Below are 19,370 nucleotides of genomic sequence, written 5' to 3' on the forward strand. Positions count from 1 at the left end.
AATGGATTGCAACCCACAGTTTTCAAGAAAACCACTGCCTTAGAATATCTTGAGCTGCAGGCTGATAGTCTTGGTAGAGTTCAACTGGTGTGGAGCCTTCCCGGCATTTGTTGAACTTGCTTTTGGTCTCTTACCTTTGGCATTCATCACTGTATCCCCTTGAACTTGAATTTTCACAGCATTCCAGACTTAAACACGTATCTTGATGGCTCCTTTGGCTAATAAATAGGGTCTTTGGTCAACTTCAACAACTTCCTTTGTTTCCCAAACCAGCCCTGAAGTGCTCAGCTGGGCTCTTTCTCATAACCCAGACTCCCATGTAAGCTAAACTTTTATGATTGTAGATGTTGGATTTAAATTCAATAAACATCATACTCCTTCATACCTGAGGCATTCACTGTGGAGGCTCAGATTGAGAGCCCTTTTAACTGGTCCTGGTGAGGGGCTGTAGGGTAAGCACTGGACCTCAAGGTCAGTTTGAACTGCAAGGTTGGTGGTCCAAATCCACCAGCTCCTCCTCAGAAATCCTATAAGGATTGCTGTGAGTCAGAACCAACTTGATGACACCTTAACAACAGCAACAACATATCAAGATATAGTTTTATACTATATGGTGGTGGTGGTCATGTGCTGTAGAGTTGGTTCCAACTTGTAGCAACCCTGCATAGGGTTTCTGAGGCTGTAAATCTTTACGGGATTCAGAAAGCCTCATCTTTCTCCCGTGGAACGGCTGGTAGTTTCAAACTGCTGACCTTGAGGTTAGCAGCATGACTCATAACCACTCTGCTTTTATACTATATGTTGTTGTTGTTGTTAAGTGCTGATGAGTCGATTCCAACCCATAGCAACCCTGTACAGGGTTTCCGAGGCTGTAAATCTTTACAGGAGCAGAAAGCCTCATGTTTCTGTGGAATGGCTGGTTGTTTTGAACTGCTGACCTTGAGATTAGCAGCCCAATTAGTAACCATTACGCTACCAGAGCTCCTTTTTATACTGTATATATTTTAAAAGTGTAACTCAGTATTATGATGTAATCTTGATTAATTCCTGGGATCTGTGACCATAACGGAGTTCTGGTACTGCAATGGCAAAAGCTCTCTGCTGCTAACCAAATGGTCGGTGGTTTAAATCCACCAGCATTTCTATGGGAGAATCTGCTTTCTTAAAGATTGACAGCTTTGGAAACCCCATGGAGCAGTTGGACTTTGTCCTGTAGGATCGTTGTGAGTCAGAATCGAGTTAGTGGCAGTGGGTTTGACTTGCAGGTGGTGGCCATAGTGTTTCACACCTTACCTGTACCTTTTCTGTTCATTATGTCGACATCAGTTCTGTGCCCTCAAGGAGACATGCATATATAACTATATACAGCCTTCCAAAATCAGCCACTGAAAACTCCTTGGAGCCCAGTTCTTCTCTAACACACATGGAGTTGCCATGGGTCAGAGCTGACTCCATGGCAACTGGCTTGATTTGTTTTTGTTTTGTTTTTATTTCTAATGAAAATTTCAATTTGACACCTGCATTTGAGGTTTAAAAACAAAAAGATTGTCAGTAATGGTTCAACCAACTTTGGATAGCCCTAGAGAGTGAGGATCTGGAATGAAAAGAACTTGAATAGCCTTTAAATTTCTGTCACTTCTGTGTTCTCCTTAGATAGTACCAATAAGTGGAGAAGACTAGGAAGACTTCTTAATTTTTCAGTAGCAAAATTGACTTCCCAAGGCCACAGGGTAAGTGGCATGGTAGAACTTAAACCCAGTTCTCTTGACATGTTTCTGGTCAGCTGCATTCCCACCAAATAGAAGATTTCTTATTTTTGTTAAGTGCCGTGGAGTCGGTTCCGACTCATAGTGACCCTGTATAGGGTATCCAAGGAGCACTGGCTGAGTTTGATCTGCCAGCCTTGTGGTTTAAACCAACCTGTGGTTGAGTGCTTATCCCAGACTCCAAATAGAAAATAGTTCTGTTGTTTTTTTGTTTCCTTAGCTGGGCTCATCAAAAGCCATTGTATGCATTATCTCATTTAATTGTCAACAACAACTCTATGCAATGGAAAGGTGGGTTCATTTATCTCTGTTTTACACGTACAGATGGTCCCTATACGGGACAGAGGTGGAAAGGAAGCATGGGTCTTCTTCTGCCTTTGCTTCCTACTGTGCCACGCCCCTAAGCCACCAGCCCTACTCATCTGGGATCTTGTACTGACTTCCTTTGGGGCTTTATTCTCCAGTGAACAAGTTCATGGAGGCTATTGATCAGGGCCACTATCGGTCTGTCAGTTTATTGTGTGCTGCTGAGTTGTGTGTTGCTGTGATAGTAGTAGCTATGACACTGGTATTTCATTTACTCATGGTGGACAGGTTTCAACAGACTTCCAGGCTAAGAATAGCAAGAAAGACTTAGTGAGTTACTTCCAAAAATTAGCCAGTAAAAATCCACAACAAAATGTTCTTCGATAAGGTGCTAGAAGATGGGCAGGAAGTCACTCAAAATACAGTGGCCACAGTAGTGGACTGGGGCATACCAATGATTTGTGAAGCTGGTACAGGACTGGGCAACATTTCATTCTGTTGTTCATGGAGTCATTGTGGGTTACAGCTGACTTGAGTTCAACTCACAACAACACTGTTCAGAGTAGCATGTGGGAATCTTAAGATCAAGATAGTCTCCACCTGGCCTAACTTGACCAAACTGTATGGTAGTAAATAGAACTTAAGTACAGATCCCACTTGTTAGTTTGCTATGTGATCCTCACAAGTTGCTTGATATTGCTGAGTCTGTTTCATTCATTCATTCCATAAACACTTGATGGATGAAGTGGCTGCATTAAGCATTATTGTTGTATGATACGCCTACATTAAAGCCTACATTTCTAAGGTGGGAATAATAGCAGGGCTTTTACACGGAACCAGTGAGATTAATGCAGGTTTAATCACGTGACTGTGTACCCAGCATGCAGAGGTGGTCAATAATTGTGTGGGAAATCTGACTGAAAAAGGACCTATCCCACCTTGTAGCTATGTCTGCCTCACTAGAAAAAGCTCGATCCTGGCAGCGCTCAGTGCAAAGAACAATCATCTAAGTGTACATAAAATATTAAATGTTATAGAGCCATGTGCACACCCACAGATGCAGGCAAGGATGTGAGGAAATCCCCGAGGGCCTTAAAAATGAATCTCTTTCTACCTACTTGGGAGAGAACAAAGTGGCAAAATGACAAGCCTGAGTGATTTGAGGAGGGGGTGAGAGGGCTGTGAGCTGGAGGCACATGAGCTGCTCTTGCAGGACCGGCATGTCTCAGGCAATGGTGAGGACTCTCCTCAACGGTAGGCTGTAGGAGTCCCAAGGAGGGCAACTGGGGCAAGTGGCTGGGCCTCCAGGACTCATCTGCAAGAAAATGCTTGAGGGATCATCCCTGTAGCCTGCAGCCAGTGCAGAAACAGGCACAGAGAGGGGAAGTGATTTGATGATGCTTTTCTTGGCTCAGGAGCCCTGGTGGCGCTGTGGGTTGGGCTGCTAACTACAAGGCCAGCAGTTCAAACCCACCAAACTCTGGATTAATAGTTGAACAGAAAACTTTTGTACCCCCCAGGGACCTTGAAAGCAACTACAGACAATATACATTGAATGGGTGTATTCCAATAAAACTTAACTTACAAAAGCAAGCAATTGAGCTGGATTTGGTTGGTGGTAGTGGTTTGCTGACCCTCTGAACTAGATGAAAGAGAAGCGGGCTATGATTTGCTGACCCCCTGAACTAGATGAAAGAGAAGCGGGCTATGCCAGAAGGAGAGAGTTCCAGACAGGGAATGGCATGCACAAGCCACTGGCAGGAAGGATCTTGTTGCACTTGAACACAGAGAGAAGGTAGGTATGATTGGAGGGCTGATGGAACTGGAGAAACTGGAGAAGAGGTAGAAGATGAAGTCAGAAAAGTGGGCAGAGGCCCAGCCATACATGGACTTGTCAGCTGTGTTAAGCATTTGCGACTCTAGCCATAAAGCAACATGGAAAAGAAATTAAAGGTTTTAAGCAGTGGTTGATGTGATTATATTCCCAATCTTATAGGAATGACTCTGGCTGCTGCTATTTGGAGAACAGAGTGGATCTCAGTCCGGGGGAAGAAGCTCAGTGGAAACTTGGACTAGGGTGGAGGTCCGGGAATGGGTCAGACCTGGGGAAATTAACTGACTTGTCAGCATCATCCAGCCATTTGGTCATAGGGTAAGGATGTTGATACAAGTTTCCATACTCCAGTGGGAAGCAGTGGTCATGGGTCCCGTGGTCTAGCTTTTTCTGTAGTGTGATGCTTTGGGAGCAACTAGACCAGCAAGCTTATGCTGATCCAAGGTCACATGGCAGATCAAATCCAGGCTTCTGACACTCACAATTGTGCGAGCCACCTTTCCAAAGGACTGTGAGTTTCCCATGCTGATATCCTAGAACGTATTCATTACAGACTCCCAGTGTGTGTCAGGGCAGAACTGTGTTCCACATGATTTTCAATGGCTAAGTTTTCAGAGGTAGATCATCAGCCCTTTTTTCTGAGGTCCCTCTGGGTGAACTTGAATCTCCAACCTCTCAGTAGTCAAGGACTCCATGACTCTTTAAAGCTTGATTTACTCTTTCTTTACAAGCCTTTCTTCCAAGCTTGATCTCTTGATTGTTGTTGTTGTCATTAAGTGCAGTACAGTTGGTTCTGACTCATAGCGACCCTGTGGAGTGTTTCCAAGGAGTGGGTGGTGGGTTTGAACCTCCACCTTGAGATTCAAATCGACCTTGTGGTCCAATGCATTGTCTTGCAGCGCCACACCAGGACTCCAGTCTCTTGATTGTTGTTGTTGTATGGGGTTTTCAAGGAGCAGCTGGTGAGCTTGAACCACCAACCTATGGTTCAAATCGACTTTACAGTCCAGAGCATTAGCCCACAACACCGCACTCTGCCCCAAAAGTCGTTGGCCATTGCGTTGATCCTGACTCATAGCAACCCCAGATGAGAGCATGGAACAGCCAATCTTTATGGGAACACATAGCCTCATCTTTCTCTCAAAGTAGCTGGTAGGTTCAAACTGTCAACATTTCCATTAGCAGCCCAACACTTAACCCACCGTGCCACCAGGGAGCCTTGATTACTTGGCCCAGAGGTCTTAAACACAGCTGCTGGAAGGAGAATGGCTTTTAGAGACAGTTATCCAAGTAGGAGTGACAAGTGGTGATAGCTCATAGTGAAGGAGAGAAAACACGCTGAAAAGTAGACAAGCCAACTTTTCTAAAGGTCCAGAAATGCAGGCAAGGGCCCTTCACATTTCAGCGACCCATGTGGCAGCATTCTAGTACAGCTCAGCTTCATAACTGGCTTTATGAAAATAAAACCAAAAATCCCAGGGCCATCGAATCAATTCCAGCTCATAGCAACTCTAGAGAGGATTTCCAAGGCTGTAAATCTTTACAGGGCAGAAACCCTCCTCTTTCTTCTGCAGAGAGACTGAGAGGCTTGAATTAATGATCCTGTGGTTAGCAGTTCAGTACTCATCCTACATACAGCACCACAGCAGGACTCCTGTATGACAATGGTGCTGAAAATTAAAATAAAAGTGTCTACTTTTTTGTTGTTGTTAAATGCCATTGAGTCGAGTCCAACCCATAGCGACCCTGTATAGGATTTCTGAAGAGCGGCTCATAAGCTTGAACTGCCGACCTTGCAGATCAAACTGACTTTTCAGTCCAGCGCATTAACCCGTAGTACCACACCAGGACAATGTTGTTAGGTACCATCAAGTCAGTACCGAGTCATAGTGACCCTATGCACAACAGAACGGAACACTGCCTGGTCCTAGGCCAACCTCACAATTGTTGCTATGTATGAGCCCATTGCTGCTGCCACTGTGCCAACACATCTCCCTAGGGGTCTTCCTCTTTTTCTCCCACTCTCCACTTTACCAACCATGATATGCTTCTCCAGTGACTGGTCCCTCCTGAAAATATGTCCAAAGTATGAGAGATGAAGAAGAAGTACTTTGACTGTACTTCTTCCAACACGGATCTGTGTGTTATTTCGGCAGCCCATGGTACTTAAGAGGACGTAGGAAAGTATAATCCTCTAGAAAGGATTTTTAGACAAACTGTTTTAAATAGATAATTAAAATCTCCAAAATTGTAGTCCTTAAAGGCATAAAATTATTATTAATTTATATGGATTCTAAGTTCCTTGGGGATGTCAGATAAATGATAACTTTGTATGTGTGTGCAAACACATCCCATTATAAGTTATATTTACCTAAATTTTCTTATTTGACTAAGCACCCTGATCATAAATTGTTTATTCAAATAGCATTAGAATCAGTAGTTAGGCATTACACATTTGTTTTAAATACCGTGATGCCAGTTAAGCAGCGCATTGGTTTTCTTTTGAATCCTACTTTCCCCGGTTACCAGCTCTATGACTTGAGCAGGTTATCAACTTACCTAAGCTTTGCTTTCCTTATTAATAATGTGGGGTGGCAATGAGATTAGCATGGATAAGACTCTGTGTAGGGCCAGCAGAGAGCTGGCAGCAGTGATGTGATGTACCAGAGCCAACTCTCATAGACAGCGAGAGCCCATTATACACGGCTCATCCCATCTCTATGTGGTGATGACACTTTGGCAGCTTGAAGTCAACCACTGTGCGAGTGTATACACCACAGAAATTGGCAAAAGCTAAAAATTAAGGATTTTTTTTTTTTTCCTAGAGAGCATTTTTTTAAGCATTTGCCAGCTTACCACGAGTTGGCACTCAGTTGCAGAATCTCTTCCACACCTTTGCCTTTCCCTGTCGTCTTGTTTGTGGTCTAAGTTTCTCCTTGTGCTTTGCTCAATCCAGCCTGCATAAGAATCACTTGGGTGTATGTTAAAATAGCCTCTGGGCCTGCCCCTAGAGTTTCTGCTTTGGTCATTCTGGTGAGTCCTGGTGCAATAGAATAAGCACTAGACTGCAAGGTGGTTTGAACAGCAAGTTCAGCAATTCAAAGTCACCTGCCGTTCATTGGAAATCCAATACAGTGCAATATTGCCATGAGTTGGAACTGACTCCGCTGCACTTAACAACAACAACGAAAGGTGGGGCCCAAGAATTTGCATTTCTAGCACTGATACTGCTGATATGGGAACAAAACTTTAAGACTTACTCTTACCTGTCTGAAAAATTAGTCTAGTCCTGGTGTGGTGCTGTAGGATAAGCACTGGACTACTAACCTCAAGGTCAATGGTTCAAACCCACCCAGAAACTCTATACAGGGTTGATAAGAGTCAGAACTGACTTGATGGCACTTATCAAGAACAATAGCACAGGGCAAAGCCCTTTGTGGGATACAGAAGAGATCTCACTTCCTGTCTCAGTCAATGCTGTCAAAAAAGAAAAATGTTTATATGGTATTTATATTTGTACACTATCTCGTTTAATCTCCTTAGGAACCCTGTTGTTGCTGTTGTTAAGTGAATAGACATTGACAGTTGAGAGCTGCAGTGCATTTGCAGCATTCTTTCTCTTGTCTGGCTCCCTCAGTCAGTCACTGTTCATATTGGAGCACATGGCAATGTCATTCTGTGCCTCATCAGGCAACCTCTTCAACTTTTGCCTGGGGACAAATGCCTGCCTCTGCCCCACTCTCACACTAAGCCTCTGACAAGTGTTGCCAGCTAAGTGCCATCAGTCAAATCGGTTCCGACTCGTAGCAACCCTGTATAGTGTTTCCAAGGAGCAGCTGGTGGATTGAAACCACCGACCTTGCAGTCTGACAATGTTGTTGTTAAGTACCGTGGAGTCAGTTCCAACTCATAGTGACCCTGTATAGAGTTTCCAGGTGGGTTTGAACCATTGACCTTGAGGTTAGTAGTCCAATGCTTTACGGGAGTGGAATGGCTGGTAATTTCGAACTGCTGACCTTGATGTTAGCAGCCCGATTCATAACCACTACGCTAGCAGAGTTCCTTGGCGGTGATATTTGAAACATCAGTGGTATAGCTTCCAGCATCATAACAACAAGCAAGCCACCACAAGCTGTGACAGATGGATGGTAAAATTACTATTTGAATCCCCATTTTACAGATAGAGAAAACTGAGGTCACAACGCTGATAAACAGAGAAACCAGTTTAAACCCAGGTTCCCCAAACTCAGGACCTTTGAATTCCCGGTGCAGGACATGCAATGAGTAGACACTGAACTCCAGCCTGTCCTCTGCATGCCCAGCTGTGCATCCACAGGACCAAATCATCCCAGAGGTGTTGGGGAGGCTTTAACCAAATCCGTGTGCTCTATCCCCTTCATTCCATTTCCTGGGACCTCTAAACCAGTGAGATGTCAAAGAAACGGGAGAGACTAAAAGAACCGAGAAGGTGTAAGTGTGAAGGAAATAAGTGATTTGAAGTGTGGCTGAAACCACACGTGTGGGCATGTGGAAGAGGCTTACAAAGCAGCTGTATCTACAGGAGCTTTCAGGGCAGGTGTCAGCAGGGCGGAGCAAGGAGATTTGGCTGGAAGCAGAGCCACAGATTATCAGTGATGGAAGCTGTATCTCCTGCCCACCCTGGCATGTGTGTGGCTTCGAAGGTGCCCAGTGGGTAGGGCAATTAGCCTGTCTCCCAGGGCGCCTGGCTCTGTCTCTCCCTTTCCCTCCCACTGCCTTTCTGCAATTAGATTGCACTGGGTAATAGCTGCCAAGTGCTTTGTTGGATCTGATGAGTTTATTAATTTCTTGGGGGCTAATGGGAGGGTGGGTGGGAGATTCATTTCCTGACTGGAGCCTGGGGGCTAATTAGTCTCTTTGCTAATTCCCCAGAGGAGGGGGTTTAGGGGGTGGAAACATTGCTCAGACTGTGGACTTTGGCTCTGGCTAAATCATTTCTATCCCTGGCTTTGATAGGAACATCTCTTGTATCTTTGGTGTGTAAAACCAGGGCTGGAACACCTAGACCTGGGGGTTGATGGAGTTAAGTCCCCTGAGAATAGAGAGATGGAGGTGGGCTGAAAAACCCTGTTGGTGCAAAGGTTAGGTTTCAGTGGCACATAGACTTGTAAGGACTTCAATCCTGTTCCTAACATCCAAATGTTGGCATTTAGCCCAATTGCTCTCTCTGTTCTTCCCAAATATGGCCTTTCCTAAACTAGGAGGCCTAAGGAGCTCTGGTAGCATAGTGGTTATGAATCAGGCTGGGAACCTCAAGGTCAGCAGTTCAAAACTACCAGCTGTTCCGCAGGAGAAAGATGAGGCTTTCTATTCCTGTAAAGATTTACAGCCTCGGAAACCCTGTGCAGTGTCGCTATGAGTCAGAACCGACTCCACAGTACATAACAACAACAACAAACTAGGAGGCCATTAGTAGTCAGTCCTGGTGGTGGTGGTTTTGGTGGTGTGCCGTAGATTTGGTTCCGACTCATAGTGACCCTGTACAGGGTTTCTGAGGCTTGCAAACCTTTACAGGAGCAGAAAGCCTCATCTTTCTCCCGCGTAACAGCTGGTAGTTTCAAACTACTGACTGTGAGATTAGCAGCTCGACTCATAACCACTACGCTACTAGAGTTCTTTAAAAGTCAATCCTATCCCTTCTGAAAACAGGGAAACTCAGTCTCTAAGAGGAGAATCAATTTATCTGTCTTTGGGAGGAGAGAAAAAAGTGCTGTAGCTAGCTGGACACTGCAGCCCCTTCAATACCTGCTTTGCTTAGCCTGACCTGCTTATGTAAATGAAATACTAGGGGCCCCCCACTCTAAGAGACAGCAGCAGGGACAGGAGAGATCACAGGCTTTTAGGAGTCAGACAGATCTAGATGACCTTATAAAAACGAGGTGACCTTAGACAAGCCAGGAAACTTCTCTGAGCCTCAATTTCCCTATGAATAAAATCACCTTAAATACTCCGTGGATGATGGGAAGATCCATAGAGAGGAGAAAACACAACACACCTAGCACAACAGTCTGTATGCTGTAACAATAGTGACTCTTTCCCCTTTCACTTGAAAACCCAGTTGCTAATCCCTCATGTAGGATAAGCACTGGACTGCAAGGTCAGTTTGAACCACAGGATTGGTGGTTCAAACTCACCAGCTGCTCCTCGGAAACCTTATACAGGATCACTAGCTCTGGTAGTGTAGTGGTTACGAGTCACGCTGGCAGCCTCAAGGTCAACAATTCTAAACCACCAGCGGTTCCACAGGAGAAAGATGAGACTTTCTGCTCCCATAAAGATTTACAACCTCGGAAACCCTGTGCAGGGTAACTGTGAGTTGGAACCGACTCCACGGTACTTAATAATAACAACAACATGCATAGGAACAGACTGTTGTTGTTAAGTGCCATCAAGTCAATTCCAACCCATAGCGACCCTGTATAGGGTTTCTGAGGAGCAGCTTGGTGAGCTTGAACCACCGACCTTGCAATTCAAACGGCTTTGCAGTCTGACACATTAACCCACAGCGCCACACCAGGACTCCAGGAACAGACTGTGAAGTGCTGTCAAGTCGATTCTGACCCATAATGACGCTGTATAGGGTTTATGAGGAGCAACTGGTAAGCTTGAACCACCAACCTTGCAGTTCAAACAGCTTTGCAGTTTGGTGCATTAACCCATAGCACCAGACTAAATGGTATTTAATGGCAACAACAACAAATCCCTCATGACCTCACCCCTACCCAGCAGAGAGAGATGAGGAAGTCGCATGACCTGGTTGTCCTGTTTGGGAGATAATGGGAGCTCCAAAGGACCAGAGGATTGTTCACTGGCCTCTGCCCACCCTCGTAGGCAGCAGTAATCTGATAGGAAAGGATGCTCCCCTTCTGTTTCCTGAGCAAGGTCCTGGGATGTGAGCAGAAATAAAACAGCCCCTGCCATTGTGAGCCACACATGCTAGTGGGGAAACAGGGACGCAACTATGAGGATTATCAACTATGATAATTCATGGAAAAATGATGTGAACAGATCATGGAATCTTTCCACTGACTTGTTGAAGCCCATTGTAGGTGGCAGTCAGACAAGATAAGATGACTATGCATTCTTTTACTCAATTTCATCTGAGTAAAAGCTCAGACCCTTCAGCTGATCGCTTATAAACTAAAAAGGAACACACACATAGAGGAGTGTTCTGCCCTTGCATGGATGAAACCTCTGCTGACCCTTTTCCAGGTCATATCCATACAGAGTGAAGTTTTTGGACTTCACTGTGGCTCACCTGTGGACACCACTGGACTCCTCATCCTCAGAGTATGGTGCTCCAGTCTGAAACTAGAGTTCTGGGAGAGCTCCCAGATGATGGTCCAGATGGTTGGTCTTCCCCTTCTATAAGCTTCACCTTGTCAGAAGTCTTGGAGATGGACCCTCAACCTTTTGGCTCCATGGGATGGTAATGGGGTGACCAAGAGTGAGATACGTCTTTATTGTTCTTAAAGTTTCCAAAAGAGGAACGTAGAGCCCAGTTCTGGGGAACAGAGCCATGTGGCATTCATGAGACTTGTGAGAGGGTTTTCCAGGTAAGTGGCTGATGGAATCTGAAGATGTCTGGCAGAGGCAAGTGTGTGCATTTTTCTGGGTTTTTAGCTAGCCATCAGAGGCTCTCCTGGCTGCCCACCTCAAACTGCTCAGCAACAAAACTGACTTGCTAGGGGCTCTAGCTAGTAGAAATATATGAAATATATTGAAATTTTATATTAGATTTATATATATATATAAAGAGTTCCACTGGGAAAACAAAACAGCCACCACCAAACACACACACAATTCACTGCTATTGAGTTTGGATTTAGGGTTTCAAGAATGGGCAGCAAAGTAAGTTATATGATTTTTTTCTCCCTTAGAGGTCTTCAAGACAAAGACTAAGAAGTAGTAAAATATTTATTGTCAGGTTAAATACATCCCTTACAATGACCTAATGAAGTTTCTATTCCCATTTTACAGTTGAGGAAACAGAATTCATAACTCTTCTGAGGTTACTCAGTTGGGACCCATACTTCTGAGTCTGGCTGAATAACATCAAAGTGACATACATGATCTACGTTGCTTCTCAAAGTGATTCTGTGACTAAGGCAACACGAATGTTACCATCCCCACAAATAGATGGGAAAACTGAGTAAACAAAATATTTAAATAAGTTGCCTAAAGTCTGAAAACTAACAAGAGAATTGACCATGCTAAAACCCAGGTCTTCCTTCTTCTGGCTCATTTATTCATTCATTCAATTAGTCAGCAAACGTTTATTCAAGGGCCTAGTCTATGCCATCTCTCTGCTTACAAATTCATTAGAATTATTGACATTATTACATGCAGTCAAGTCAGTTCTGACTTAGTGACCCTGTATAGATTTTCCAAGGAGCTTCTGGTGGGTTTGAACCACCGATCTTGGGGTTAGCGTTCCAGTGCTTATCCTACAGTGTCACACCAGGACTCCTTAATTAGTTCACCAGAATTTTTGAAGGTAGGCAAAAGAGCACTGTTGGCTCAGTCTTGGCCTTATGCTAATATGATTCCAGATGTTTTGTAACCTTCCATGAGAGGACTTACCTGATTGCATTCCATTCCTGACTTTTCCATTTTCCTTCCCTTCCAAGTTGCTTCCCCTTCCTTTCCTTACTCACATGTCCCCCAACCTTTCTCTCAGTCTTTCCAACCTTGTATAACAGTATCCCCATGCCGTCGTCATCCAGACCCTCCATTCCATAATTCATGTCCTCCCTTTTATGGTTTAAATGCCATCCAATCAGAGGCAGTGTATTGGCCTCTCAGTTACTTCCAATGCTGGAGGCCTGGCTATCTCTGACCCAGATGACTTCAGGATCTCAGCAACCCAGGTTCCCTGGCTCCTCCTTCCCTCATTCTCCTAGTCCTTTTCCTATTGGTCTTCTCAGATCGGCCAGTGGCATGTGGCGGAGGGCCTCAGCATGGACAGCCGCCTGTACGCCTCCAACATCTCCGACAGTCTCTTCAACACCACCCTGGTCGTCACCACCATCCTGGTAAGCGGGGTGCTCCCTGGGCCTCCCAGCTGCAGCTCCCCAGGATGCCTCCTGTAGGCTCCAGAAACTCACAGGCGCCCCATGCCAGTGAGCAGAAGATGGGCGCTCTAATCACTGCACAGAGGCCAATTTATGACAGTGTAATTAAAGTCAAGTTGCTGTTTCATATGGAAATGATATTTGATGAGTTCCATAGCAGCTGGGGAAGAGGGATGGGCTGCAAGACACTAGAGTGTGTGGATACCTTTCCCAGGAGCACCCTGACAGCTGATCTTATGACAGGTGGGAAAAGTCCACCTCAGGGCTGGATTCAGTGCACTGAGTATTTCCTGATGTTTCCCAGCAGCAGATACCTTGCTTGGAGCCTACCATGTACAAAATGGGTCCCACTCCTTCTCTCTGCCTTCCAAGTAAACGTCTAGGCTTCTGGGATTTACATGGCCTAAGTATTTATTTCCAGATAGTGAAAGAGAATTCTCAACTAATCTATATCACAGGGCAAGACCATCTGCCTTTTTCATTTGATTCCATTCTATTCAGGAATCCCCACTATACGTCCCCACTGTATTCAACCAGGAGACATCAAAATAAGACTGAATAAGACTCAGTCTCTTTTTTCAGCAAGGTTATAACTTAGGCAATTGCATACATGACCGAGGTATTTTCCTTCTTCCCTCCTGAAAATGCCATACTTTTAAAGATTTGTCCATTAAACCAACTGCATGTATTAAGCCATAATTAGTCCCCCTTTCTCCACACACACACACTCCTTTTCTTTTTTAGCTAATTAAAAGCAGATTTCCCTGCCTGGCACAGCATCTTATCTACTGGAGGTAACTAGTGTTGCCACATTGATATAATCCCAGCCCAAAGCAAAGAGACTTGATGTATTCGTTAGTCTGCTCAATCTTATCACTGCTAAACGTGCCAAGGTCTGCAAATGCATCTGTTTCTTATAGGCTTTTTGAGATAATGCAGAAAACTCAGGACTCTCCATCATTACCTTCATGAACTCCTGGGGCCTCAGAACTCTGGAATAGGAATTACTGGTCTGCAGTAAACAGGGTGATAAAGGCTACAAAAGAGGTGCAAAGCTATTGCTGTGGGCTGTGAAGGACCAAGAGGTCTCGTCCCACTTGGGGATCAACAAAACTTTCAGAAAGGAAGAGCTCTCTAAGGTGGCCTCAAAAGATAGTGAGACTTGGGCAGATGGCAGTTAATAAGGGAAAGCATGATCAGGTTTAGGGAAATGCTGAAAAGTCCCAGTTGGCCCAGGGAATGGACATTGGTAAGGAAGGGGAAGGGCATAAGGCCAGAAAAGGGCACTGGATTCATCTTGCTTATGAACTTGAATGCCAGATTGTTGAGTTTTCCTTTCATTTGGTAGGAAACGGGGTCAGTGTGTATTTTCATTCATTCAGCAAATATTTATTGACCTCCTTCTCTGTGTTTGGCGCTGTTCTGGGTTCTTGGAATATGTCAATGAGCTAAGCAGTAAGGAAACCCTGCCTATAAGAAGCTGACACCTATAAGAAGCTTACATTCCAGCAGGGAATCTGGAACAGACAGTAAAAATGTAAATGTAATCAATTCACAAATTGATTACACCTATCTATCTGTAAGCTATCACCTGTCTGCCAGTGAATGCTTGAATGTTGCTAAGATGCTGCACAGGGTTCAGCGGAGCTTCCAGATTAAGACAGATTAGGAAGAAAGGTCTGGCAATCCACTTTTGAAACTCAGCCAGTGAAAACCCTATGAAGTACAACTGTCTAATCTCACTGTGTGTGCATGGGGTCACTATGAGTTGGCCTGATGACAGCCAACAACAAGGCTAAAACAGGACTGAGAGGGATTCCGGGTCAGTCTTGCTAAGAAAGTGAGATATGAGCAAAGCTCCGATGGAGGTGAAGAAAGATTCAACCAGTTGTTTAAGAGAGGAGTGTTCCAGGCAGAGGGAACATTAGAGCGAAGAAAGGAGAGAGTTGTTTCAGCTCCCAGCGTTGCTCATCAACTCGGCTCCGGCCTTAGCCTATCTAAACCATCGTGAAAATGTCAGAAAGATTAGAGGGTGGCAGTGTCCATAACCATTCCAGATGGAGAGTTGGGGACAGCCCGGCTGAGCCAGGCCTGCTTCCCAGCCTCACACTCACCTTTATCCCACCTGCTCTCCTGGTTCCTAGGACGTTGCTCTACCAACTAGCCCTTCTCTTTCTTAATTTTCCAATCTATTTTTTTTCCTAGGAATTCTTTTCTTTCTGCCTACAAATATGCACTATGTCTCCTATCCTAAAACACAACTACTATCTTATTTATACCCTGCCACCGGGCTGTGAACTGCAAGGTCAGTAGTTCGAAACTACCAGCGGTTCCACAGGAGAAAAATGAGGCTTTCTGCTCCCGAAGCATAGTGGTTACGAATCGGGCTGCGAACCTTAAGGTCAGCGGTTCAAAACTACCAGCCGCTCCGCGGGAGAAAGATGAGGCTTTTTACTCCCGTAAAGATTTACACCCTCGGAAACCCTGTACAGGGTCGCTATGGGTCGGAACCGACTCGACGGCACTTAACAACAACAGAGATTTACAGCCTCGGAAACCCTGTACAGGGTCGCTATGGGTCAGAACCGACTGATGGTACATAACAACCCTGCAAACTAAGCGTCGGGGTGTGGCGCTGTGGGTTAATGCACTGGACTGCAAGGTTGGTTTGAACTGTAAAGTTGGTGGTTCAAGCTCACCAGCTGCTCCTTGGAAACCCTATTCAGGGTCGCTATGAATTGGAACTGACTCAACAGCATTTGACAAACAACAACAACCTTTCAAACTGCCCTTCAATTTAGAGAAGTATAGAATTGGCTAAACTAGTGGGTATCCCCAAGAAATGTTTGCAGAAGGGGAAGGGAAACTTGCAGAACAGGCATGTCTCGGAGAATAGAAGGAGAAGCAGTCTGCTTCTGGTCACACTGCCCTCCTTCCTGGATCTCTTAACTGTCCCAGAATGCTGATCTACTGTCACTTCTGCACCAATTGTTCACTCAATAATCTTGACAGAGTTCTACTGCCCTCACGCAGTCTGCCTTCTGAAAAGTCATCAGGGTTGCCTGATCCAGATGCCCTTTCATAGTTCTGAACTCTGTGTGGGAATGTCATATTCTTCTTCTTGAAACTCTTTCCTCCTTGACTTACACGACTGCATTATCTTGATTTTCAGCCTTCTGGCACTTCGTCTCTGTCTTCTATGACTATGCTTCATTTTTCCAGTCTCAGACATCAGATTCTCCGTAAATTCCTATTCTTATCTGTTCTTTCTCAATTCTCTCCCCTTGACAGTCTAACATATTTTGTAAGCTCAGCTTTCATTGTCTCTCCACATTTTAAGCATCCAGTCAGACTCTTGGATAGCCTTGTTGTTGTTGTTAGGTGCTGTCAGACTTACTCTCGACACATACCAACCCTACGCACAACAGAAAGAAACACTGCCCAGTCCTATGCCATCCTTGTAATTGTTTTGTTTGAGCCCACTATTGTTACCAATGTGTCACTCCATGTTGTTGAGGGCCTTCCTCTTTTCTTTGACCCTCTGCTTTACCAAGCATGACATCCTTCTCCATGGACTGATCCCTTCAAAAATATGTCCAAAATATGTGAGACAAAGTCTTGCTATTATGATTGTACTTCTTCCAAGATAGATTTTTTTTGTTTTTTTTTGGCAGTCAGTGGTATGTTCAATATCTTTTATCAACACCATAATTCAAATGCATTGAGTCTTCTACAATTTTCCTTATTCATTGTCTAGCTCTCACAAGGTTATGAGATCATTGAAAATACCATGGCTTGGGTGACATCTTTGCTTTTTAACACTTGAAAGAGGTCTTTTGCACAGATTTGCCCAATGCAATAATACATCTTTGGATTTCTTGACTGCTGCTTCCATGGCATTGATTGTGAGTCCAAGTAAAATTAAAGCCTTGACAACTTCAGTCTTTTCTCCTTTTGTTATTGCGTCTATTGGTTAAGTTGTGAGCATTTTTGTTTTCTTTACATTAAATTGTAATTCATACTGAAGGCTGGGATCATTGATGCAAGTCCTCTTGACTTTCAGTAAACAAGACGGTGTCATCTGCATATCACAGGTAATTAATGAGCCTTCCTCCAATCCTGATGCCACATTCTTTATATAGTCCAACTTCTCAGATTATTTGCTCAGCATACAGATTAAATAAATATGGTAAAAGGATACAACCCTGGTGCCCACCTTTCCTGATTTTACACCATTCATCATAGTCCCCTTGTTCCGTTCAAACAACTGTCTCTTAGTCTTCATATAAGTTGCACATGAACACAATTAAGTGTTTTGGAATTCTTATTCTTTCCAATGTTACCCATAGTTTGTTGTGAACCACACAGTGGATTGCCTTTGTGTGGTCAATGAAACACAAGCAAACCCTTTTCTGGTAGTCTCTGCTTTCAGCCAAGATCCTTCTGATGTTAGTAATAATTTCCTTGTTCTTGTCTTCTGAATTTGGCTTGAATTTCTAGCAGCTGTTGATGTAATTAGACATTTTTTAGTGATCTTTAGAAAAATTTTACTTGAATGTAATACTAATAATATTGTTTGATTATTTATGCATTCCATTGGGTCACCTTTCTTTGGAACAGGCACAAATATGTATCTCTTCTAGTTGGTTGGCCAGCTAGCTGTCTTCCAGATTTCTTGTCATACACTAGTTAGTACTTTTAGCACTGCATCAATTTGTTTAAACTTTTCAATTGATATTCTGTCTATTCCTGGAACTTTGTTTTTCACTAATGCCTTTACTGCAACATGAACTTCATATTGCAATGCCATTGATTCTTGATCATATACTAACTCTTAAAATGGTTGAATGTTGACCAATTCTTTTTGGTACACTGACTTTGTGTATTCCTTCAATCATCTTTTGTTGCGTCCTGTTTTTCCCATTGAATTCTTCAATATTGCAAGTTGAGACTTGATTTTTCTTCAGTTCTTTCAGCTTGAGAAACACTAAGTCTGCACTTCCCTTTTGGGTTTCCAACATTAGGTCTTTTCACATTTCATTATAAATGTTTTCTTTATATATCATCTTCTCGGGCAATCCTTTGAAATTTTCTGTTCAGCTCTTTTATTCCTTCTTTTCTTTTTTTCCCATTCACTTTATTTACTCTATGCTTAAGCATCAGAGTTTTTCTGACACTTCGGTCTTTTCTTTATTTCCTGTCTTTTTAATGACCTTTTGCTTTCATCACATAATGATGTTTATGATGTCATCCCACACTTCTCTGGTCTTCGGTCATTAGTGTTCAATGAGTCAAATCTGTCCTTGAGACGGTCTCTAGATTCAGGTGGACTATTACTCAAAGTCATATGCTGGCTTATATGAACTTGTTTTCTTTTTCTTCAGATTCAGCATGAACTTGCATATGAACTTGCACAGTCAGTTCCTCATCTTGTTTTGGCTAATGATATTGAACTTCTTCATCGTCTCTTCCCACAGATGTAGTCAATTTGATTTCTCTGTATTCCATCTAGTGAGATCCATGTATATAGTCAATGCTTATGTTGTTGAAAGAAGATAGTTGTAATGAATAAGCTGTTGGTCTTGTGAAATTCTAACATGCATCCTCCAGCATTGTTTCTCTCACTAAAGTCACATTTTCAACTACAAATCCCTCGTCTTTGTTTCCAATTTAGGCATTCCAGTCACCAGTAATTATCAATACATTTTGATTGCCTGTTTAATCAATTTCAGACTGAAGAAATTTGTACAGTTCTTCTATTTCCTCATCATTGGTGGATAGTGTATAAATTTGAATAATAGTTGTATTAATTGGTCTTTCTTTTAGGCATATCGATATTATCCCATCACAGACAGCCTTGTACTTCGATAGATCTTGAAACATTCTTTTTTTATGATGAATGTGATGCCATTCCTCTTCAATTTGTCTTTCTTAGCCCAGTAAACCATATGTTTGTCCAATTCAGAATGACCAATAACTGTCCATTTCAGTTCTCTTCCTCCTAGAATATCAATCTTCATGCATTTCATTTTATTCCTGACGACTTCAAATTTTCTGGATTCATACTTCCTACATTCCGCTTTGGAAACCCTGTTCAGGGTCGCTATGAGTTGAAACCGACCCCACAGCACCCCACCACCACCACAACATTCAACTTTGTGACTATTGATGATCTTTTGTTTTCTTCATATATGAAGAAAGCTGTTTCTTCTTATTTTGAGTCATGCCCTGTTAGTAAATGAAGGCCCCCAAAGCTTTGCTCCATCCACATCATTAACGTTGACTCTACTTTGAGGAGGCAGCTCTTCCTCAGTTGTATTTTGAGTGCCTTCCAACATAAGGATCTCGTCG

At 43.5% G+C, this 19,370-nt stretch overlaps 1 protein-coding gene across 1 annotated transcript in view; it reads left to right on the top strand.

Annotated features, from left to right (window-relative positions):
• GRIK4 (glutamate receptor, ionotropic, kainate 4) overlaps positions 1–19,370 on the top strand; it is a 499,211-nt gene that overhangs the window by 360,951 nt on the left and 118,890 nt on the right. The window contains exon 11 of the mRNA XM_006833921.1: positions 12,873–12,980. Within this exon, the coding sequence (XP_006833984.1) occupies positions 12,873–12,980 (108 nt within the window). The remainder of the gene's footprint in view (positions 1–12,872; positions 12,981–19,370) is intronic.

This window comes from Chrysochloris asiatica, unplaced genomic scaffold (assembly GCF_000296735.1).
Source record: "Chrysochloris asiatica unplaced genomic scaffold, ChrAsi1.0 scaffold00008, whole genome shotgun sequence".
In the NCBI taxonomy this organism is placed as follows: Eukaryota; Metazoa; Chordata; class Mammalia; order Afrosoricida; family Chrysochloridae; genus Chrysochloris; species Chrysochloris asiatica.